This window comes from Nomascus leucogenys, chromosome 3, assembly GCF_006542625.1.
Source record: "Nomascus leucogenys isolate Asia chromosome 3, Asia_NLE_v1, whole genome shotgun sequence".
Lineage (NCBI taxonomy): Eukaryota > Metazoa > Chordata > Mammalia > Primates > Hylobatidae > Nomascus > Nomascus leucogenys.
In genome coordinates, this window is record NC_044383.1 from 108,930,607 (window position 1) to 108,956,527 (window position 25,921).

The following is a 25,921-nucleotide window of genomic DNA, read 5'->3' on the forward strand; positions in this document are numbered from 1 at the left end:
GAGTTGGAAATGTCAAACAAATTTCTGAATAAATGAGAAGGCTAAGCACTGAATCATTTGCAGGTGTTTTCTGAACACAGCAGAGCCTGGTGGATTCTGACATACATGAGAACAGCCCCCGCCAATTAAGGTGGGTTTCTCATACTCATATGCACTTCCACTGTTGTGGACAATATGGTCAAGACTAAAGAAGCCCATGTTGCCCTTTGCTTTGAAAGACAAGATAATATGTTGGAAGAAACACTAGGTTGAATCTCTAGAGACCTAATTACACTTTCACTTTTCATCTCAGCAACTCGGAGACCAAGGCATGTAGGATTTCAGCTGTGGAACTAGAGGACTGAGATGAAAGAGTTAAACATATTCTCCTGTAAGGTCCCTTCTAAACTGATCATGCCTTGGGATATGTTGTTCTCTTACAGACTAAACCACAGATACAGTCATGTTCTCCATGCTTGGACCTCAGGGCTGAGAGGGCTTAGTATATGTTTACAATTGTAATCACTGGAAAGGTTACAGCGCATGGATATCTTGGAATTAAATAAGCACATGGCTACTTACACTAAAAAGTTTCTGTTTCATTAAGTACAAATTCTTGATTAGAATACAAGGAGGCAGTTCCCCCCACCTTTGCAATTCTATAGCCTAAAGGATTAATCTAAAATTATCATGTTTATTATTAAGCAACCAAAGGAAAATGTTCCCATATGGAAATGTGTGATTTCTTCAAGAAAACATACTTGCAACAGGATTGTAAATGAGAGAGAAAACCCACTGATTGATATATTTCTGCAATAAATATTACCATTCATTTCAAGACCTACCCATTTAATAAACCTTTTATGTATAAGACACTTACATTTATAGATTAAATATTTATACTTAGACTTTTTTAGTGTTTTAGAAGAATAATCAAAAGGTAGAAAATATACATGATTTGTTAAATGTAACAAGCTGGCATCCTAGTTCTACATTTGAAAAAATAAAATAAGCTCAATTTGGGATCTGTAATCAATGTGTTCATCAAAATGCTACAAGAATAAATTGTATGGATAAAGATGATTGGCATATCACACACCATAATCCTCCCTCAGAGATTCACATTCAGCACTAACGTCCTCTGAGTCAACTTATTTAACTTAAAAAAAACTTTATTGACATAATTTGCTACCATAAAAGCCACCCATTTAAATAGTTTCTAGTATATTCACGCACTGTCGTGTCACCACAATCCATTTTAGGTCATTTTCATCACCCCAAAGAGAAACCCTATAAACATTATCTGTGACTCCCTATTTCCCCCAAAGCCTAGGGACTCCCTCACCATCCTTAGGCTACCTCAAATTTTTCTTGTTTTGTAAATTTGCATATTTTGGACATTTTATATAAATTGAATCATACAACATGTGGTTCCTCTCATTTAGCATAATGTTTTCCAGGATCATCAATGTTGTGGCATGTATCAATCCTTCATTCCTTTTTATTGCCAAGTAATATTACATTGTAAGAATATACTACATTTTATTTATACATTTATCAGTGATGATGGACATTTGTGTTTTTTCCACTTTTTGGCTATTATGAATAACATTGCTATGAATATTCCTGCACAAGTTCTTTGTGGACATATACTTTCATTACTCTTGGTTATATATCTAGGAGTGGAATGGCTGGATCATACGGTAACCCTAGGTTTAACAGTTTGAGGAAATGCTAAGCTATTTTCCAAAGAGACTGCACCATTTTACATTCCAGCCAGCAATGAATGAAGCCTTCCATTTCTTTATATCCTTCTCAACACTTGTCATTGTCTTTTTTTATTGTAGTCATCATAGTGAGTGTAAAGTGGTATTTCAACATGGTTTTAACTTGCAGTTCCCTAATAGGGGATAATGATGCTCTGTATCATTTAATGTGCTTATTGGCCATTTACATACCTTCTTTGTAGAAATGTCTATTCATGTGCACTGCCCATATACTAAATTGGGTTATTTATCTTTTTATTATTTAGTTGTAGTTCTATATATACTTAATGTACAAGTCTCTTATCAGACGTATGGTTGGCAAGTGGTTTTTTCCAATTCTGTAGGTAGTCTTTCACTTTTGATGGTGTCATTTGGTGCACAAAGGCTTTTTATTTTGATGAAGTTCAATTTATCAATTTTTTTTGTCACTTGTGCTTTGGTGTCATATCTAAGAAATGATTGCCTAAACCAAGGTCTGTCTCTCTCTCTCTCTCTCTCTCTTTCTTTCTTTCCTTCCTTCTCTCTTCTTTCCTCGTCTCTTTTTTTTTTTTTTTTTTTGGAGTTTCATTCTTGTTGTCCAGGCAGGAGTGCAGTGGCACAATCTCGGCTCACTGCAACCTCCGCCTCCCGGGTTCAAGCAATTCTTCTGCCTCAGCCTCCCGAGTAGCTGAGATTACAGGCATGCACCACCGTGCCCAGCCATGTTTTTTATATTTTTAGTAGAATCAGGGTTTCCCCATGTTGGACAGGCTGGTCTCGAACTCCTGACCTCAGGCGATCCACTTGCTTTAGCCTCCCAAAGTGCTGGGATTACAGGCATCAGTCACCGTGCTCGGCCTCTTTCTGATTTAAAAACATAAAGCTGAGGCATGGAGTAATATCTGTTCCATGAGTGAGGTGGCAACTTAAGCTAGCATTGAATTTAGTAATAACATTTCTAACAACTACTGAAAGCTTTCCTTATGAGGCTGGTAAAATTATTACTGTCACTTTACCAATGAGTAAACTGAAGTTTAGAGAGGGCATATAACTTGTCCAAAGACACAGAGCTAATCAGTAGCAGAGCTAGCAAGACTCAGGGGTGTCTGATTCTAGCTGCTGTTTGCCTTCCAAGAGAGAGGCTTGAGCAATAAATTATGTAGGTTTAGTTTAGTGGCTCAATTCCTTAGGTCTATTTCTGTTGTTTCCCTTATCCTGATTGTATTATTTCTTCTTCATTTCCTTTGCCTTGAAAAACTTCATGGGAATTGGACTCTGGTGATTCTGTTATATCTCTGTTCTTTTCAGTGTGTTGAAACTTCTGGGCATGGGTAATTGTGGTGATAGCTTGATATCTGTTAATACCCACAGATCATGAGATGACACTTAAAAGCACTAGAAACACAAGCTATTCTAGAATACCTGGCTCATTTCAAACCATTTTAATGTATTCTTTAATCTAAGATCTATTAGTCTGATCCTGGTTTTGCTTATCTTAGGAATTGGCTACACATTTAGGGATGTTCTAATTTTAAAAAGATGAATCTGAGAAAATGTAACCTGAAAGAAGAGTCTGTTAAATTACTATGTTTCCTGGATTAACATAGTTTATACCTGTGCCCCCAGGAGCTGCTAAGAGTCTACCATCATCCCCAGGTGGATGTCCCAAAATGGCTGCCATAAGAAAGTACCACAAACTGGGTGGCTTAAAGCAAATGAAATTTATTTGCTCATAGTTCTGGAGGCCAGAAGCCTAAACTCAAAGTGTTGCCAGGGCCATGCTCCCTCTGATGTCTAGAGGGGAGGATCCTTCTTGCCTCTTTCAGTTCTGGTAGCTCCAGGTATCCCTCAGCTGGTAGATGTGTCCCTCCTATCTCTTCACAGGACATTCTCCGTGTGTCTGTCTTTACATTGTCTTCCCTCCTTTTATAAGGACACCAGTCATATTGGATCAAGGACCTACCCTACTCCAGTGTGACCTCATATTAACTTGGTTACATTTGCCAAGACCTTATTTCCAAATAAGATCACATTCACATGTACTGGGGGTTAGGACTTTAATATATTTTCGGGGGAAACGATGCGACCCATAACACCATATCTGTATTCGTTTTAGGGCTGAAGTGTGATTGTTTCAGACCAATGCCTCAGAGAAATGTGGAGGTGGGTGGAATCATTCTACTGAAAATTAGTATTTTAGCATTTAGAACATATGTTCTTTGTACCACTTCCTTCAAAAAATTTATTTACATATTCATGAGGATGTGGATATTCTCATATTGAAGGTCTCTACAAGATGATGTTATGTCAACAAGTGCAGTATGATATGACAACAGAAATACTGCAATGTGGTGAAAGTACCAACAACTGACAAAATCCACAGACTAGCTGCAACAGTCAGAGATTGATTGATGTTTGAAGCCCAGCTTTCAGCAGCAGCTGCTTCATTGAGAATTGGTTTTAGTGACTCAGCACTGCAGCTGCCATTTTTCTCTGAGCCAGACAAATCCTGACATGGACAACATACTCTTATAGGAAGTATAAATTCAGCTAGTTATGACTGTCATTGGCCTAAATATGAGACTTGTAGTCATTCTCAGATTAAAGGAAGGAGATAATTTTGACACTTAATGTAAATATTAAATTTATTTATTTATTTATTTATTTATTTATTTATTTTAGAGACGGGTTTTTCTCTATCACCAGGCTGGAGTGCAGTGATGCACGATCATAGCTCACTGTAACCTCAAACTCCTGGGCTCAAGCAATCCTTCTGCTTCATCCTCCGAGTGTAGCTGGGACTGCAGGTGTGTGCCACCATGTCCAGCTAATTTTTCTATTTTTTGTAGAGGTAAAGTCTCACTATGTTGCAGGATGGGCTCAAGCAATCCTCCTACCTCGGCCTCCCAAGTGCTGGGATTACGGATATGAGCCACTGTTCCTGGTCTGACATTAAATATATTTTCGTCAAGTTTTTTTTGTTGTTGTTTATTTTTGTTTTGTTTATTGCCTTCTTGCCTTTAAATTTAATTTAATGTAATGCCTTAAAGTGAAGCATATCTAAATAATTCATCTTCTAAAGGCAAATATGTAATATATAACTGTAATGTTTAGAATTTAGTATGCCTAGTAAACACCCCTTTAGGGAAAAATAAACCTTTGTAAAAAGAATATTAATACATTTTTAAATTCAAATTTGGACTTTAGTGACATCAACAGTGTTTACATTTAGCTATTAGTCTTCCTTGGACTAGAGTGAATGGCAGCCATGAAGTACATAGTCTGTACAGCCTAATACAGTGAACTTCTATAAGTGCTTCTCCAGTTCTAGAAAGATCATGAATTAGAAAAATTAAGCTTGTTTTTGTTCTTGTTGACTCATATACCTGGGTTAAAAAAAGTTTCAAAATGACAGCAATGACAAAAAGAAATAAGGTTAGGCTGCATTGCTTAGTAAAGATAAGTAGGAAAACCAGAAGTGAACCTTTCAACCTTTGTCTATTGTTGAGCAAAATACGAAACCTTAATTTGGCCAGTTTATTTTGAGAGATTGTTCTTGCAGATAATGCTTAAGAGTCACTCTTCAAAGGGCCCTTTAAAATGGATTTATTGCAAAATTTTATTTCAAATTATTTTCTTAGTCTAAAATTCAAAACTAACAATCTGCATCTTCTTTAGATAAAAACATCTAAATCTGCAGCATGTTAAATAGTTAGCAAAGAAATATTCCTCTGAATAAGATCCTTCTAATGCATTTATCTGCTGTATGTGCTTTTTCTAGGATACAGGAGAATGAAACAGCAATGACAATGTTAGGACAAAGTAGACTCGGGAGAGAGACCTTCAGCTCAAAAAATAATAAGATCAAAATCACACAGGAATTCACACAGTGTTAGTTTTGAAAGGAAACAGACGTCAGGGAAAGGAAAAAAGAAAGTTGGTTGTAAAGTCAGTTTTTAATGAAAAAAACTGAAAGTGCATTTGAAATTTTCATAGATATTTTCTGGTCCTATGCATATAATTGGTTATTTAGAGGTAATTTGGTTTTTGATGAAGCTGAGTTTATCCTCCACCCCCTAACCTGACACCTCAGTAAAGGAATGGCCTGTGACCTTGTGCTAGTCATTTAACATTCTAAAGCACAGTTTTTCCTTTGGTTCAAAGAATAGTCATAATAGCAACTTCTGTTTATTAAGCACTTACTATATGTTAGGAATTACACTAAGTACTTTTCAGACATTGTCTCATTTAATCTTCACAACATCCTGTGAGGTGTTTATTTCCACAGTACAAATAAGGAAATGTGAGCCGAGTTTGCCCAAGTCATATAGCTATTATGTTCTAGAGCCAGTTTGTCTCCAAAGCTCATGTGCGTAGCATTATACTGTCTTTAATGTTAGTCTTTTCCAGCCTTAGCCTTCCATGACCAAACCTTTATGACCATCTGACTTCCTTTGCCCAGTGCGCTCACCATCGACACTGCCTCTCAGCCAGATTCAAGCAGGTTAACCTTGCAAAAGCCCTTAAATTTCCAACAGGTTACCTACGCAGAAGAAGAAACTAAAGTTCAAAGGGCTTATTGCTTTGTAAGGGGTCATTTAGCTAACCAAAATCATGTCCATTTAATAGCAGTATCTTGACTGACTCAAAAGGGCACAAAAATATAATATCTACTTCAAAAACATTTTTTAAAACTGGGGATATGTGCTAGTTATTTATTTATTTATTTATTTTTTGTACTTCTCTTCCACCTTTCCCCTCTGTGTCTCTAGGAGTCTATCAAGTCACTTTCTGGTGGATACGCAATATGACAACACATCTCTTAGTAGTTTTGAGCTGCCCTCATGGGCGCATTTGTGTGTGCTTTTTGAAACAGAACAGACTCCTTTGAGCAGGTTACTGATCTTATCAAGGTAGGGATTGAACATCTGGTATTAATCTATAATGCTAAGAGGGTATCTTATAGAAACCATTTTGAAAAAATATGGGATATATCAAAAGTGACCTCTAAAGTAGAATTCATCAACTTTACTTTCAGACAAAGTCTGAAAAGTATATTTCTTTTTGTTGATCCTGTGAATCGACTTAGTCAACCACTACTACTAGTATTAAGTCAGTATGGCAGGCACACCTGGATTCATGACTTGACCTTGCTTGGCACTGGTTCAATTATAACCTTACGCTTCCCTAGGCATCCAATGGTACTAATGTTTTTTTTCTGACGGCTTTTGAAAGGATTCAGTGAGAGAATGTTTAAAGCATCTGGAAAGTCATGGACACTCCACTTTTGTTTGCTGCCTTTCCTCCCAGTGAGTTGGTATGTTCCTTTTTATATTTAACATAGTTTTCATTGGCTTTCTTCTGTGAGCACAAATGTTTATAGATGCCAGATGGAAATATGCGTCTATGTATGTAACAATACTGGGGTTAGACTTAACTTTTTTCAATTAATTTTATAATTAACATCAAAATTAACTGTGATGCCTAACAATTTCCTCTTTAACCTCAGATATACCTATTAAAATGTTGTAAGTCAGCCAGGCGTGGTGGCTTAAACCTGTAATCCCAGCACTTTGGGAGGCCGAGGAGATCGAGACCATTCTGCCTAACACGGTGAAACCCCGTCTCTACCAAATATACGAAAAATTAGCCGGGCGTGGTGGTGGGCGCCTGTAGTCCCAGCTACTCGGGAGGCTGAGGCAGGAGGATGGCGTGAACCTGGGAGGTGGAGCTTGCAGTGAGCCGAGATGATGCCACTGCCCTCCAGCCTGGGGGACAAAGCAAGACTCTGTCGCAAAAAAAAAAAAAATAAAAATAAAAGTTGTAAGTGATATGAAAGATAACGTAAAGCTTATGAACTTTTTTGTTGGTCTTTGAGGATTATAATATAGGTAAGAAGGTAATGTAAGCTAAGAAGTTTAATAGTTATGGAAAAAAATTAAAAGTTACTTCTTTTATTGAGGCTTTGCAAGCAAACATTAAGAAGCACTGAATAGTTTACAAAAAAAAATGTGAATCTGCTGTTTCGGTGCTGTGGTTTTTATGTGGCACATGGTAAAAAAGTAAAGAGAAGGTCTCTCCGGGTTGATCTGAGTGGCTTTCAGGTTATATTTAAATGCCAAGAATTCTAGAACCACACAGGCCACACCTGAAAAGATATACAGACAGTTAGGAGTGAAGCAATGGCAATTTTGCGTGTCGAATGCTGTGTCATGAAATGCAACCCCCACTTTCTACCCTGCTCCCACTTAACATATATACACTCTTCTCTTATTCCAACTCAAAATAAGAAAAAAAGGTTTCTTTCCCCTCAAGCTAATTTCTTGGTGTACAGCAACCTTTGTTCAGGTATTCTGCAACCATATGTAAAGGAAAGGTCATTTTAGAGCAGGTTTTCACACTCTGATCTACTTGGAGAAGTGAAAAGTATTGTCTGGTCATTAAGTAAAAAAATGACAGGGTTTAGAATCCCAAAATATGTGCCAGTATTAAGAATCTAAAAGAATACTGTATATAGGATTCAAGGATAACACTAAAAACAACAATGAAAACTGTCTTCCAAACAATTGGAAAGACTGTGGATAATGCAGTCACTATATGAGGAGAAAAAGGAGATTCCTAACCACTTTCTCTTCAAAGGAAGAGAGAGGGATATCAATTTCTCATACAAAGTGAATCAGTATGATCGACTTTTATGAAAATGTGCTGGTAAAGAAAAATGGAATATTTCCTGATGTCCCTTAAGCAGCTATACTACACATTCTGCAGACTAAAGCTAGAGAGAAAACAATCTTCAAAGAAAAAGTTAAATCGTGTGTTTTGTCAATATGAAGTGGACAATGGAATACAAAACAGAAATCTTTGGTCTGACTTCTCCCTAAAAAATGTCCTCCTGGTTGGATCAACCAGGCCAGGTGGAGAAGAAGAACTGTTGGGGGGCCTAGTATAATGTTGCCTGAATGTTCTGGAATGCTGATGACCTTCCAGGAATATTAGCACATCTCACAAGTGATACAGATTCCCAAACTCTTTCTTCTTATATGTAACAGTTGGTTTCTGTGTTGCCAACTTTATTAACTTCAAAGCTTAATGTGAAATTTAAATCACTATATCTTCCAATGAAACAATAAAAATTGAGGAGGATTTGTTTCAATTTGCCATTTCTACTTACAGACATCAGCCCCTGGCTGGGTGCGTTGGCTCACTCCTGTTATCCCAAAACTTTGGGAGACCAAGGTGGGAGGATTGCTTAAGGCCAAGAGTTTGAGACCAGCCTGGAAAATGTAGTGAGACCCCATCCCTATTTAAAAAACAAAACAAAAACAATCAGCCTCCTAGAAAGAATGTGTGAGTAGCAAGGCACTTATGCCTCATTTTCCCTTCATTCTTGTCACCTCTTTTCTTCCTCTATTGTGAGAATTTAAAAAGGACAGAATGACATAGGTACCTGTTGGGTGTTTTTTTTTTTTTCTCTTGGAATTCTGGAAATTTAAACTAAAGAAATTATTGAGATCTGGCTTGTTCAGAACTGTAATTAATGCCTTTCTATTTCAAGAAATAATTGCTTTAGTTTTTCTTGGGAGCTTTAAATGGATTTAAGATATTTAGCCCACATTAGATACCCTTTAAATTTGTTTGTCAGCTTGAATCAAGGTTAATTCTATTATTCCATGATTTTAATCATTAACCCTTTCCTATGTAGGATAATAACATTCTTTTTTTTTTAACCTTTGCTGATTACTGCTGCTCTCTTCTGCCTTCTGTGAGAATACCCCATCATTCAGCTTTTGGCATTCTCTGATCTTAGTCTTAGATTCTATTAATTTTCACATTTTCATCTGTATATACTATACAAAATTACTGATATTTCTATTTTCAAATTTTTCCTTTTGTCTGAGTTCCAGGCCCATACTTTCAGCTCCCGCCTTGGCTATTTTCCACCATCTGAACTCCACCCATCTCCCTCTCACCTGTTATTTTGTTGGTGGTTCCACTATTGTCCTAGTTCCCTGGGCATAAAACCTTGGAATTGTTTGAGGTCATCATTCTCCCTCATTCGGTGTAGCCTATCACCACATTCCATGGATTTTTCCATTTTGTAAATGCTTTTTATGTCCATATATATTAGTTTCAGACATCAGTTTGGCAGTTATTGCAAAATCCAAAAATAACAGTGGATGAAACACAATGTAAGTTTAGTTCTATCTTATGTGTAATCCAGGCAGGTGCTATAGGGCTGGTATAGTGGCTTAACCAGGTTAAGGATGCAGGCCCCTTCTATCTAGTTGCTTTGTCATCTCCAAGGTATTGTGTTTGTCCACCTCATGAAGCATGACTTGCAACAACAGATGCAGTCCAGTTTTCAGAAAGGGCAAAAGAGGAAGGAGAGACCACAATCCCTTCTCTTTCAGTATGTAACCTGGAAGTGGAATATATCACTTCTGCACCTAGCCATAGTTAATGGAGAAATCCAGTTGCATGACTTAGCAGCATGGAAGTCTTGGTAATACTATCTGTGGCTATGTACCCAGCTAAACTTTATATTTCTATAGAAAGGGGAAGAGGAGCAAATAGCAGCCAGCCAGCAGTATTCCCTACACTCGTCTTCCTCCAGTTTTATAGTCCTCACCCTTTGGTGGGTCCTTATTGCCCATTGCCAAGGCTATTTCTAAAAACTTTTGCTGTATTTGCTATTTGCTCACTACCAATCCACCCATCACCAATTCTTTCTTATAAGGAATCACATGTTTTTGTTGTCATTGTTGTTGTTGTTGTTAAACCTCATCAAACCTTTGCTCAATGGCCCACAGAATGAAGTCTCTGTTTCAATATTCTTTATAATCTGGTCCTAGTATACCTGTTGCCAGCCATCTTTCAACTTTTATTATTTCATTAATTTGTTCATTTAGTATATGTATGTTGAGTACTTACTATGTGTCAGACAGAGTCATTCATTCTCTTAAGCTAGTTCGTTTGAGTTGGTGGACAGAAAACATCCTCATGAATTCACATCATTTTTAATGTCACCATGATTCATCTCTGTGATGATTGTGTTCACCACTGTAATGCTTGAAAGGTTAAATGCATCCTCTTAAGAGTAGACTTTTAAAACTAGGTCTTACAGTTGAAGTGGTTAATTTGCTTCACATAGTCAGATGATGTTCACTGGATACATTTTAACTTTCAGGTTTTTATGTATTTTAGAACCATGCCTTGCTTTTAAAAACAAAACAAAAATTTAAAAGAATACTTATTGAAGGGGCCAGGCACAGTGGCTCACTCCTGTAGTCCCAGCACTTTGGGAGGCCGAGGCGGGCAGATCACGAGGTCAGGAGATCGAGACCATCCTGGCCAACATGGTGAAACACTGTCTCTACTAAAAACACAAAAGTTAGCTGGGTGTGGTGGTGGGCACCTGCAATCCCAGCTACTCGGGAGGCTGAGGCAGGAGAATGGCTTGAACCCAGGAGGCAGAGGTTGCAGTGAGCCAAAATTGCACCACTGCACTCCAGCCTGGTGACAGAGAAAGACTCTGTCTCAAAAAAAAAAAAAAAAAAAAAACTTATTGAAGTAGCTATAACTAGATTTAGTAGCTCACTGACACTGTAAAATAGTTCAAATGAAAGCATAGGTTAGGTCTTATCTCATGTGTTACAGTTGTCCAGATGCTTATTTGTTCCCAAGCAACCTCACCTGATCCCCAGTCTTACACACTGAAGTGTAAAAGCCTTTACCGGAACATGCCTTTCAGTGGACTTCGTCCTCCAAACTACATTTCCTTCTCCTTCTACAGTCCTTGGTGTTTTGAGGCAGAAATTTACATAACTAACCTGACATGATTTTTATATTTACAATTCATTTTTCAGAGAAGTCACTGAACCAGGTGAGATACATGAGGCTAAGTTACACAAGTTCAGGATTAAATCTGTACTTAAAACTTTGATATTTTGTTCATCATAGATCTTTGCATAAATTTCTATTTTTAAAATGTATGGCATTTACATGTTATTTATCTTGATTTCTGAGCTTTTGGGCACCCCCTGAAATTTTGTGCTTCAGACCTGATAGATTCTTCTCCTTTATGCATGTTATTTGCATGTTAACATGGCTGGCTGCTTGAGTAATTAAAACTCAAGTTAGAAAATCTATGTTTGGAAGAAAAAATAAGTATTTATTGTTTTACCAAACCCTAGTATCAAAAATTACCTTAAATCCTGTTAGTTAATGGTTTAAGTATTTATATTTACAACTGAGGTCAGCTTGGGACATGCAGAGAAATCAGTTCCTGCAAGCAAGTACTGATTGTCCATCAAAAAGGAGGATGGACAAGCACCAAGATTAATATTTTTAGCTACGTTATTATATCTTTCTTGAAAAGGTTGCTCTTGTTCCATCTCCAGCCTGGTAGCCTCATCTCTAAAGTGGCAGTGTAGACATATAGTTTTCCCTGAGAAGGAGGAGAAGAGTAGGGAAGGGAGTGAGTAGAGCATCAGACCTTGAAGCCCGAGGTACCCAGAGTAGTTCTGCTTGTATCCATCTTGAATGTAGGCCTTCTGCTAAGGGGTTCATTTAAAAAGAAAATATTCCTCATCTAAAAACAATAGTTTGAAAATGATTGAACTAAATGACATTCAAGATATCTGCTAATTCTGAATGTGCATGTGTTTCTACTGTGATAAATTTCTGCTGATTCACCCATACTTTGATCTGCTCCCTTTATAAAGGGTATCAATACACCTTGATGAGTCCACTGGCTTTTTGGCTGTTGGTATGTCTTAGCTTCCATGTATATCACCAAGTTTTCTCTTGATTTAGTTGTAGTTTCAGGAGAAAGAATGAAGAAAGAATCAGACCTTTTGTGGTAGAAACATCATGCAAATTCTGCATCGTATACTGAAGATCATGAAAAACATATTAAAACATCTAATTGTATCTATTTATATTTTATTTTTAATGTCTGTTAATGTATTTAACATATATAATACTAATGTAGCAAATAAGTTATATTAGACTGTTAGGATAGTAATACTTATAATTTATAGTATAAATATTCATATATAGGAGATATGTACACACAAAAATTATTTTTGTATTTGTTAGGGGCATGCTACTGTTCCTGAAATCTTCCCAAGAATTACTGCACTTTCATTAGTAAAATATCTGATAACTGATACTTTAAAGGATGAGTAGAGACTCTCACAGTCTCTTAACCTTTAGTATTTTTGTGTTAAGCGTATCTTCATTAAATCTGAATTTTTATGTACATTAGTAATAAAAAATATGGATGAAATATTTTCAAAGTCCACCACATAGGTATATTTGTATGTAAAATAAACTGGAAAGAAGTAGAGAGGGAAAAACATAACTATTTCACTCTTTTTTTTATTTTGGTTGTGTTGCAATAGACAGGGATAGGTGGATTTCTGTAAAATAAAAAAAATTAATCATGGAAAGGTTATGAAATTCCAGAGATATTTTAAACATGCATTTTTAAAATGCAAATAGCAATGTTTACTTTTATCTAACAGTCTTTATATTCCTATTTATAGTTTCTACTAGATCTTTGCCAAGAGCTGTGTCCAAATGGTTGAAAATATTAAGACTACAAAATTTTGTTTTCTTAATCATGTCTTTTAGGGGTGTATATTTACATTACATTATATAAGTTTTGAAGTTTACAAATTTTTATCTTTTTGCTACTTACTGTATCATCATTTCTTCATTTATTTCTCACATCCTCTTCTCAGTTCCTTTTATTTGGTCTGGACATACAGGACTCATTGAAGGAAAAAGTCCCAGACAAAGAGTGAGAGGAAGAGCAAAGATCATTTGAGAAACTGAGTATGAGAACAAGGTTAAAATGATGTCTGCTTTTAATTTTAAAATTCTTCCAAGGTGATAAAATATGCATTCAGGCAGCTCCAAGTCTGAAAAACACCTAATGCACCTTGACATTCAACAGGTATTTATTGCACTCCTCCTACCATCTGTGAAACACTGTGCTGGGGACAAGACAAATGAGTCATAGTCCATGCCCTCAAAAGGCTTAAAAAAATGTGTTTGCAGCAGGAAGGCAGGCACTAAACCGAAATGTGTAATGCCTGTGATAAGCACAAAGACAGATATATACCAGAGTGTTTTAGAGCACATAGGAAGGAACCTGCCTAGACTAAGGAAGGCATAGAAGGCTCTGGAAAGGGTTGCCCAAGTTGACCCAGAATAGATGAAGAGGATATACTAGCAAGGGGATGCGGAAGAGATGGAGGGCAAAGAAACTCAGCCACAGGGGTGACAGAAATAAAGCACAGGATTCTACTGGTGGAGTGTGACTGTGGAGCTTTAGGATTGGCACAGGTTGGGCATGGGTGAAAAGGAAGGAAAAGTGGAGTGGGGCTAGCTCTTGGAGGGCACCATGTACCATGTGAAGGGATTTGGACTTGATATTGTAGGTGATAGGCAGACTAGTAAGGGTTAATTGTAGAATGATCATTACTATATTTACTTTGAAATAATTCTACCTGACACCTGTGTAAAGAATGGATTTGCAGGAAGCAAGAATGCATACAAGAAAATCACTAGGACATTGTTGCCACAGTCCAGGAAGAGTGAATGGTAGGCTGAACTAAGGCAGTGAGAGTGTGGTGAGGAGAATTTGCAAAGTGCCTTATTGCTATGAGTGGCTAATGTGCATACCGATGGTTCATACTCCCATTATTTTTCACCCTTCTTGTGCCAGATGCTAAGTCCTGAAATATAAGGCCCATTCTGTGAATAGGAATTATATATAGGTAGTTTACTTTGATTTCCAAGAGCAAGATGGTTCGATTCCTTTGACATGATCCTTATGTGGGTACTGGGAATATTGGTACAATGCCTTAGAATACTTATGGAGGGTGCAGAAGATTCTCTACAATTACATTCTCAAAGTCTGATGTGTTTCTACAAACTTCCAAAGGTGGTATCATGCCAAATATTGTCCTACAATCATTTTTATGTGGCTACAAATATTTCCTGTAATGATCAGTTTTTTTTACATGATGATTTCTCAACCTGACAACGATCCTTAACAGCATCCATGCAGCAATCATCCACTGGATTTTGTAGCTGATAATCTTGGGAACTAATAACTGTTATTTGAAATAAGGTCCTTTGGACTTTTAATAGAAAATTTTATGTTTGAATTAGAGGTTCGGCTTTTCCCAAGAAAGTCAGGCAAGTCGTGATGTTTACCAGTTTTAACTAAATATTTTAAAAAGCCAAAAGTAATTAAAATTTGATTAACTGAATTGCCACCTTTTCTGGTTCTTCATAGTTTTTTTTTTTTAATTTGCAGGAAAGAAAGTTTATCAGAATTTTTTAAACCTGTCTCAGAAATAACAACATATTTTAATCAGAGATTTGTAAGTATCCTTTTCTTCTTTATTTAGGAAATTATATATTGATTTTGTGAAAGAAATGGTTCCTACCATAAAACACTTGACAGGAAATGGATATTTAGTCTGAAGTGGCATGCGAAATTTGAATGAGAGTAATACATATGCAAAAATCTACCACTCCTCAAACAACAAAATAAATAAACCAAAGCCTCAATTAGAAAACCTTCACCAAGTCTATCCATAGCTCATAAATATTTGGTTTATTCTTTGGACATTTCTCTTTGATGATGTCTTTTTCATTATCTTTTCTCCTTTTGTGAAAATACACGTATGTCTACGTATTTTAGAGAGTTTGTCACATCAATGAGAAGGAAGAGAAAAAGAGGTCCACAGGAAAGGGAAGAAATAGTATTCTGTTAAAAGTTAATATGGCTATTCTATGACCACTTTTGGTGAATTTTTTAAAAAAATCAAAATTAGGTCTCATAATACTAAGGTCCATGCAGTTTCATCATAGTTCTGAAAGGCCTATTATTGTCCTATACCCAAAACTGATCAACTCAAGAATGAGGAATCTAGGAGACTTTTTCTATTTTAATTTACCAGAGTTCAAGACAAGCACACATTTTCACAAACAAATATTTTATTAGATAAATTTAGAAGAACCTGTAAGTGAAAAAAAATTATGTTTTATTCCCTGAAAAAAAATCATGTCTAATGAAGTTTTATTATAGCACTAAAGCAAATAATCAGCATATTGAATTTAAGAACACAGAGTTGATGGTGTAAAGCAGCAGTCCCCGACCATTTTTGGCACCAGGGACTGGTTTCATGGAAGACAATTTTTCCACGGACTTGGCGTTGGAGGGGATAGGGATGGTTTTGAGATGATTCAATTACATTACATTTATTGCACACTTTATTTATATTATTATTACATTGTAATACATAATGAAATAATTATACAATTCATCACAATGTAGAATCAATGGGAGCCCTGAGCTTGTTTTCCTGCAACTAGATGGTCCTCTCTGGGGTGATGGGAAACAGTGACAGATCATCAGGCATTAGATTCTCATAAGGAGCATACAACCTAGATCCCTAGCATACACAGTTCACAATAGGGCTCATGCTCCTATGAGAATCTAATGCTGCCACTGATCTGACAGGAGGCAGAGCTCAAGTGGTAATGTGAGTGATGTGAAGTGGCTGTAAATACAGATGAAGCTTTGCTTGCTCACCTGTTGCTCACCTCCTGCTGTGTGGCCCAGTTCCTAACAGGCCGTGGATTGGTACCCAGCCCATGGCCCAAGTGTAAAGAAGATCAGTAAAGTCAAGTCATGCAACTAAAGTCTGGAGCTGAGTGGGCTCTTCACTAGCTGTATGAGACCTTGGACAGCATAATTCTGGGGTTCTCAACTATAAATATTTGTGTTTGAGGGTTGTTGACTAAAATGATGACTACCCTAGATCATTTTATGATTCCAGGATATCATTGAAACATTGCTGCTTAGTAGTTAACAGTCACTTTATCTTGGTTAACTATTATTATTATATGACATTAACATTTGTGTAGTAGCTAATAAAACTGACCAACGGGAACTGAGATATATTTCTATCTTGCTTCATCAGATAAGACCTCAGCAATTGTTTAATGAAAAGGTGTATTAAATGTTTAATTACACATTTTGAAGCAATATAGGCTGTTTCATAGCTTTGTGGCATTAGTTTTCAGTTTCATTGCATACATGTATTAATCTTGTGATTCTGGGTAAGTTGCCTGAACTTCCTAACACTTCAGTTTGTCAGTAAAATGAGGGTAACAATTCTGATATCACAAGATTGTCTTTGAGCTTAAAGGAAATGAAAAATACAATATAAATATTAACAATGACATTAACCTATACTGTACCCATGCTTTCCTGTCTTTACTACATTGTTTTATAGATCTTGAGGTTTTGTCCTTGTAAAGATTTCATTTGCAAGCATATATATGCTATGTTATGGATGATATTGGTATTTATAAAGTCACTGGAAGAATTGCTATAATGCATATTCTTGGCCACACTTCCAACTATTAACAAGTATCTTAGATAACTCTTATGAAAGTAATTCATAAGTTAATCTTTGAGAAATACAAATTTTCCTTTAAAAATGATCCCCAAATCAAAATCGAAGGGGAGCTTTGTAAAAAATACACATTTCTAGGGCTCTATCTTGGAGCTCCTGATTTAGCAGCAGGGCTGAAGCAAGGCCTTGGAACTTGTTTTTTTTTAAAAACCTGCCTCATTGATTATACTACTTTGAAAATTCCTGCTTTACAGCCTCACTGCATCGCTAACTTTTGGTTGAAGAAGGTTAAGTCTGTGCTGCTTACCATATATGGATGAGGGGATGTAGTCAGGCTTGTGTGCTTCTGCTAGTGCAGATCAAGAATGAAAAGGATGAGTTTGGATTGTCTGCAGTGCATACATTGAGATTGACTGTCTTCTCACCCTTGGCTATGTAGCTGCTTTAAGTAAATCCATATGTCAAGCCCATAAATTTCAGATTTCCTGAACCAGAAAAGACTGTTGGAGATCATCTAGTTCAAATCCCTTATTTTGCAGAGGAGGGAATTAAACTCAGAGATTTGCTCCAAGGCCCCTGGAGAATACCAGGACTAACAGTTGGATTCTTGCCCTAAGCTTAGTTTCATTTCTATCACAATTGAATGACTCTAATTCTGCCATTTTAGGAACCTATGCTACTTGTGAAACCAGCTTTCCTTCCGTCCTTCCTTCCTTCCTTCCTTCCTTCCTTCCTTCCTTCCTTCCTTCCTCCCTCCCTCCCTCCGTTCCTTCCTTCCTTCCTTCCTTCCTCTCTTTCTTCTTTCTTCTTTATTTTGAAATGGAGTCTTGCTCTGTCGCCCAGGCTGGAGTGCAGTGGCAAGATCTTGGCTCACTGCAAGCTCTGCCTCCTGGGGTCTCGCCGTTCTCCTGCCTCAGCCTCCCTAGTAGCTGGGACTACAGGCACCTGCCACCATGCCTGGCTAATTTTTTGTAGAGGCGGGGCTTCACCGTGTTAGCCAGGGTGGTCTCGATTTCCTGACCTCGTGATCTGCCTGCCTCGGCCTCCCAAAGTGCTGGGATTACAGGCATGAGCAAAACCAGCTTTTCTAGTGCTGACTTCAGGCTTCCAGCATAGGCATAGAAAGTGCTCTTAACTGTCCAGCTCTATGAAAGTGAGAGCATCTTCCTTCCCAACTCCAGTTCTCTGTCCTGAATGACAAGAGGCAGGAGGGCCACTGAGGGATTGCTCGTACTCACCTGGACAGGACTTCTGTTCCTATAGTTGCACCACTTTCTCTATTGCCTTCTTGATCTTTGTGTTAGCCAGAGCCAGGCCTTTTCTTAAATTCTGTATCTCCAGAAGGCAGAGCCATTATCTTAGTTTGTTTCTTTTTTTTAATACTTGCATCTTTCTGTTTTGTTTTGTTTTGCTTTTTTGTGACACGTCTTTACTTGCCCTAATTTGGACATTTTTCAGCTCTGGAGTGCAATTAAGTTCAACAAATACTCAGTGCTTCTCTGTCCGAAGAGCAGTCCTGGGTACTAGAGATGTAAAATGAATCCAGTATAGTCCTAGTTTCAAAAGCATTCACAACATCATGAGAAATGAGATAAGTATGAAAATTGCTGCAGGAATGTTTGCAAGTGCCACAGGAGCACAGAAGCCTGACTTCCACTTACTAGGAGAGTCAAAGAAGTCTTTGGAGAGGAGGTGACATTGATCTGTTTTAGGTGCAAAACCATAACCCACAATATAAACGCACAACATTTTGAAACCACATGAAAATAATGTATCTAAGTCTTAATAAAGAGAGCAAATGCAATGCAGTAAATAAGCCTGGTGTCAGCATGATGGAGGAAGAGGGACATTGCAACACGTGGCGGGAGGCCTGTGTCTTCTCACACCAATGCCTCCAACTTGTGTGACTCTTGGCGATCCAGTCAGACTCCTGTGGCTACAGGCAATCCTACATACTTGGGATACCATCAAGTGAAAAAAAAGTGCATCCCAAACAAGGTGTTATCTCTGCCAATACTTCAGTTTTGAGTAGTTGTAGCCCAAGTGAAGAGAAACCTTGGAGGAAGAGCATTTCAGCCTGGAGGAAGCACAAATGTGTAGTGACCTGTGTTTGGAGGTGAAAGGGAGTATGTCTGAGAGTTGTAAGTCCTGAATGAAGGGTAGTTTCTTTCAACTGCTGGACCGGAGGGGAGCAGAGGAGCAGCAAGAGAGAAGCCTGGGAAGTAAGCAGAGTGTATTTTGTGAAGTGTGTTACAGGTCATGTTAAGAAATTGGGTGAGCTTTTCCTGATGTAAGGGGATGGCTGAAGAGCTGAGATGGTAAGATTTGCTGGGCTGTTGTCAAGTATGGATGAGAGCGCAAAAACTGAGGCAGGAAACTCAGTGAAGAGGATCATCTAAACTAGAGAGGCTGGTGATCTTGGGTAGTGAAAGAGGATGAGAAAAGCAGTCCATCCACAGATTTAAAACCTATTTAGAGACTAGAGTTTATGTGACTTGATCATGGAGGGTGAGGGAAAAGGATGCCTCCTGGGTTTCTGGGGTGGATGTACAGTGGTATTCACTTGCAGGAAAATCCAGGAGGAGGAACGGGTTTGAAAAGGAAGGTGATATTTCTAAGCCAAGGTGATGAGATCAGCTGATTTGTCCTGGGGCTCTTCAATATTAACTGGCTTTCCACATGCTGAGAGAATCACGTACATTGTCACACTTCATCATCTCAGTTGTGGGAGGTATTCTTCTGTGAACTCCAAAGAGGTGGAAGCTGAGGCTTCGAGAGCTTAAGTGCCTTGTTTAAGGTCCCTTAGATAATAGGGAGAGGAGCTAAAAGTTCAGAACAGATTCTAAACCAAACCACATGTACCTTCTATTATAGCACTCTGCTTTCTTTTTTCCTTTGACACATATAATTCTGTAAAAATAGGTCAATTGTAGAACACAAATAACTTTGGACTTTATGGATTGTTAAATAGAACACATAAACTATACTTTCTATAGAAGGTTTGCTGAAAAATCAATTCACAAAGGCTGAGTAATTGGAGAAAAGGCATACAAATTTATTTAACATGAATACACAGGAACCTTCAGAATGAAGACCCCAAAATACAGGGGCGATTTTTCATTTTTACGCTTAGGTTCAAAAAAGTATGGATTGCCATATAGAAATATGATTAGACAGGCCGGGCGCGGTGGCTCACGCTTGTAATCCCAGCACTTTGGGAGGCCGAGGCGGGCGGATCATGAGGTCTGGAGATCGAGACCATGGTGAAACCCTGTCTCTACTAAAAATACAAAAAAAAAAAAAAAAAGCCGGGCATGGTGGCGGGCGCCTGTAGTCCCAGCTACTCAGAGAGGCTGAGGCAGGAGAATGGCGTGAACCCGGGAGGCGGAGCTTGCGGTGAGCTGAGACTGCGCCACTGCACTCCAGCCTGGGCGACAGAGCGAGACTCCGTCTCAAAAAAAAAATAACAAAGAAATATGATTAGACAAAACTGGTATGATCTCATGCTAATAGTCTGACTGGGAAAACCCAGCAAGGTCTGTCAGTCTAGATTCTTCTGGGCTGCTCTAAGCATGCATTCTTTCCTTCTGGATTTGGGGAAGGACCCTCTCTGAAATGGAGGGGATCTTCAGACCTATGGTTGAATGAGTTAGATAATTTCTTTATGGCCAGTTTTTACACAGAAAAGGAGAGGGAAGATTAGAGTAATATTCTTAGGTTTCATGGCTGGCTTTGGAAAAAAAGGGATTCTGATTTCTGCGACCTGCCTTGGGGAAGAGGGATTCTAGCCTCAGGGGAGAATGGGACTGCCAGACAGGAAGGTAGGCCAAGATCAAAGAAAAACTTTTGCTTCTGAGGCTGCTTCTGAAGTTTTCACTTTGAGGTATTGCTTTCTGAGCTCCAACATGTCTGAGTTACCACCATCCCTCAGTTGAAATACTGCAATTGCCTCCTAACTCATCTCTTGAACCTACTTTTCCTCTTTTCTAATCTATTCCATTTGCTGTAGCCAAAATTAACTTTTTAAAATTCAGTTTTGATTGTCATACTATCACTTAAAATCCTTCAATGACCTCCTGTCACTATTAGGATAGAATAAATTCTTAATATGTCTAAATGCTATGGCCCCTACTAACTGACCCACTTCATCTTGTGTCTATCTTTCCCTTCTTCCCTTTGCTCTGGCCACACTGACCTTCCTTCAGTTCCTAAAATGTGCTCGTCTCTCCTGCATGAAATACTCTTTTCCTACCTCAATACCAGTTAACTACATTTCTTCCTTCATATCTCAGTTCATACTATCAATGAGCCAGGTCCTGATACACTCACAATAAACCTTGTAATTTTTTTTTTATCTAAGACTTACCACATTTTGGAATTTTATGTGGATCTGTGTTAATAGTTTTTATAATGTTTTTTCTCATCCATTGGAGTTCATTAAAACAATTATAAAACTGGGCAGGCATATAATTGGCACTCAACAGATATTTTTCAAATGAATTAATATATTCATAAGTGAATAAAAATGACTTTGGATTAGCTAATTTATATTTGATCATTTGTTTGGTAAATTACTTTTTAGAATTCAGAAAAAGAACATTTCTTTTATACCTATAAAATAAACTGAGTTTCGCTCATATACAATATTGTTTTATTATACTCCAATGATGCAACATTTCCCCTGGTATTACATTGTAATTGCGTTTCTCCTTCTGAAGTCAATTTTCTTTTGCTCAATAAATGAAGATGATTCAAACAGCAGAGGGATAATTACCTAATTGACATTTTTTGGATTAACCAATTAAGAAAAAACAAAGCTTGGAAATGGCAACTATAAAGATCAATATATCACCATTTAGTGTACCAAGGAAAGAGAAAAATATGTCATAATTTACTTTAAATGTCACAGCTTTATTGCACTTGCTAATTAAATGATGCTTTTCCATCCCAGCCACACTGAAAATGATTTAGAATTTTCAGGAGTGATATTTAATTGTTCCCTCAAGAATGATTTTCTACCATGTGACTGTGCACCATGTAACTAATGAGGCTTGGATGTGGCTTAAGAAAGGATGCACTAATGTGTCAGCCTACAGCCCTCAAGTGGTGATGTGCTATCAGTGCTCAATATTCATTCCAGAACTCAGGACTGAACAACTGATTGAACTGTGGGATGGAGTCTAGCATGAGAAATTTCTACATCCTATTTTCCAGATATATTGCTGAGGCCCTCTGGGATTGTCTACTGCATGTAGACAATCATATTATCTAGGCTTTCAATATCTATGAACCACCTGAGAGAAATAGATTAGATAAACACTAACTTTTTTTTTTTTTTTTTTTAGCTCGAATAGTCTATAATTCTAAATGGAAGAAGTTGGGAGTTAAAGATAGGTGGAGGAAGGCTTATGAGTTAAAGAGTAAAGTTATACTTGTTACAGGACACAGTCGTGTCAGGGGGCTGGCCAGTAGGGCCATGATTTATGATACAATTCAATGTTTGCCAACATGGGGGTCCTGGTCTCCTAGGATTCTATAGAATTATTAGAGGAGTCCACAAAGCCATGTGTCTATGTCTAAATAAATACTGTCACATTAATGCTACCATTATCTAAATGTACATAGATTATTTTGTAAAAAATAATTTATTTAAAGTATGTAATTCACAAAAATGCTCTTTTGTTACATATATTCTGAATCAACAGATTATCTAAAAACTGTAGGTTTTTTCAACTTGAGGGGTTATTTTGGCATAAAACCTCGATAAACATAGTTGTAACTTTTATACCTCAGGATATGCCATATTTTTTAGTACTACCCATACAGAGTGTTTCTGACAACCCTCAGATTCTATGAATCTATCCTGGCTGCTGCCCATCACCTCTCATCTGCTGCTCTGGTCTGTCTGCTCTCTTCCAAAGAGAGACTGTCTTCCAAAGCTTCTTGAGCCTGCTACAGTTCTCTCTGGTCTACATCCTCCTGGGATTGTTCTCAGCAATTTTACTTTATTGTCCAAAGCAGAGACATCACTAGGAGATTATGGTGCATAGTAAACTTTACCAAGCCTTGAGGATAACATGAGAGAATTACAGTGCAGAAATGGGAAACCTGGAATTGGTTATTTAACATCATTACTAGAGTTCATTAGTTGGGCCCATTCACAAGGGTCCCCAGTTGATTGGCTATTTCCTTACTTTGTAACCTGTTTCAGGTGTCTGCTCATCTCCCACAGGCAAGGTTGATTTAATTATGTGCTGCCTCCCTGGAATCGAGTCAATAATTCTCTCTGCACATAAATCAGTACACATTATGATTATTAGAATTTGGCAGTTATGGAATTCAGAGCCTGTATTGGGCTGTTCTTACATTGCTATAAATACCTGAGAATGGATAATTTGTTAAAAAGATTTAATTGGCTCATGGTTCTACAGACTGTACAGGAAGCATGGTGCTGGCATCTGCTTGGCTTCTAAAGAGGCCTCAGGAAGCTTCCAATCATGGTAGAAGGCAAAGGAGGAACAGTCATGTCACATGGCAAAAGGAGGAGAAAGTGAGAGAGAGTTGGATGGGTAGGTGCCACACTCCTAAATTACCAGATCTTGACGGAACTCACTATTAGGAAGAGAGTACCAAGCCATAAGGAATTCACCACCCATGATCCAAACACCTTCCACCAGGCCCTGCTTCTAGCATTGAGGATTACAATTCAGCATGAGATTTGGATGGGGACAAATATCCAAATTACATCAGACCTCATTGAGTACACTTTGAAATCACATCAATAAGGAACTTTTATCATTCAGAATATTATTGTTCCAAAGTGGAATTCTCATTTAACCAAGTCTCCTCTACCCCAACAATCTACTCCCAAGCAAGATGACTTTACCAATGTAGTAAATCAGTTTTTTCATAAAGGCTTAAAAGAACACAGACTGACTTCTAAGCAAGACTCAAGGGCAAGAAATGTACATGTCTTTCCCTAATAGACCTTACAATCAGAAACTTTCCCCTAAACTAACAGTAAGACTATGACATGATCCAGCCATCACACTTCTGGATATTTATTCCAAAGAATTTAAATCAGGATGTTAAAGAGATATTAGCACTCCCATGTTCATTACAGCACTATTCACGGCAGTCAAAATGTGAAAACACTCAATTGTTCACCAATAGATGATTGGAAAAAGAAAATGTGGTATATTTACACCTTTAAAAAGAAGACAATTCTATTAAGTATGACAACGTGGATAAACCTTGAGGTGAAATAAGCCAGTCACAGAAAGACAAATGCTGCATGAGCTCACTTACATGAAGCACTTTAAATAGTCAAATTTGTAGAAGCCAAGAGTGGAATGATGGTGGTTGCCAGGAGATGGCAGAACAAGGAAATGGGAAGTTACTAATCAATAGGCATAAAGTTTCAGTAAACCAAAATGAGTAAGCTCTACAGATCTGCTGTACAACATTGTACCTTAGTCAACAATACTGTATTCTACACTTAAAAATTTGTTAAGCACCTAGATCTCATGTTAAGTGTTATTTTTATCACAATAAAATAAAAATTGGGAGGGAAAAAACCCCTTCCCCTAAGCACAATAAAGACCTATCCCTCAAAGAAGGACATCAGAAAATCTACCTTTCTCTTCCACATCTCCCCCAAACAGAGGCTGGGCCTTTTACCTTTACAAATCACACCACCATGTCCACTAGTAATCTGATATTAGAAACTGATGTTTATTCTTGAAAAAAATTATAGAAACCACCATTATCTTATAAGTTTGCCCTAGAAGTCCAGTGACATGAGCTTTAGACTGGATTTTCTAATTAATCAGATGATTAGTCATACCAGCAATCTGGTCTCCTATACACATCTTTGAAAATAGAGCTGCTTTTTTGTTTTTAGTTTTGTGTTGTTTATTAATGAGCTGATAATTAAAATTCCTTCTAGCTCCAAAATTCTCAGATATCTACAAATTACACATTGGTTATCACTTGTTTTGTTTTCCTCTTGACTGCTTTTAATAGCATTGATTAATTTGGCTTTGCATCAATTCTCTTAAGTTGTAAAATAAGAAAAATAAACTGGATAAGGTATGCTTTGGTCAAGGTCAGATACACATGAGTCTCTTATGTAAAATGTACATTGCAATCTTAAAAATTAGTCTATTGAAACATTTCTATAAATTTTTTAAATTCAGAAAACACATTTATTAATCTTCTTCCAGCTGCTAAACTTCTCAGATTATTGAAAATGTGTTATGAAAAGTTAGTCACTTGCCCCCAGTCATAGACAGTGATAGAATTAGGAACTGGATCCTATCAGTATCTTTAATTTAAGAAATGAGATCATCATGAATTAAAGGGGGAGATTGTGCCAAAGCGTAGGTAATACCAAAAAGCTGCAGTTTTAAAAAGACTAAAAATTCTATTGGCATTTATAATTACTACAGTGTATATAAGCAATAGAGATAAGAATGACCCAATTTGTATTTCCCAGATAAATCTCAAGGCAAGTTTTAAAAAGGATTAAAAGAAAGAGAAGAATCTTAGGTTCAAATGAGTTTACATCATGCATAAACACAGCAGCAAAATGCCCATTCTATTTGGCCTCAGTTGGACAACTGCCTATGAAAAAAAGAAATACTCAAAGAAAATTTCTGCTGTCACTGAGCTAGCTTTTTAAAATTAATTAATTAATTAGTTTTTATTGGCTTTTTATTTTTAATTTTTGTGGGTACATAGTAGGTGTAT

General features: G+C 37.4%; 1 protein-coding gene across 5 annotated transcripts in view; it reads left to right on the forward strand.

The window, feature by feature from the left end:
• The window catches only part of PKIB (cAMP-dependent protein kinase inhibitor beta), a 117,605-nt gene that overhangs the window by 49,352 nt on the left and 42,332 nt on the right, over window positions 1–25,921 (forward strand). For 2 of the 5 annotated variants that reach the window (XM_003255641.3, XM_012505897.2), the window contains exon 3: window positions 15,058–15,124. The exons of 1 other annotated variant lie outside the window; for it this stretch is intronic. Coding sequence is in view for 2 of the 4 variants with exons in the window: in XM_030809628.1 (XP_030665488.1) it covers window positions 3,880–3,887; window positions 15,058–15,124 (75 nt within the window). In the remaining 2 variants the exon portion in view is untranslated. Of the gene's footprint in view, window positions 1–3,870; window positions 3,888–15,057; window positions 15,125–25,921 lie in introns of those variants that run through there. 2 more of the 5 variants (XM_030809628.1, XM_030809629.1) reach the window with 2 other exon arrangements.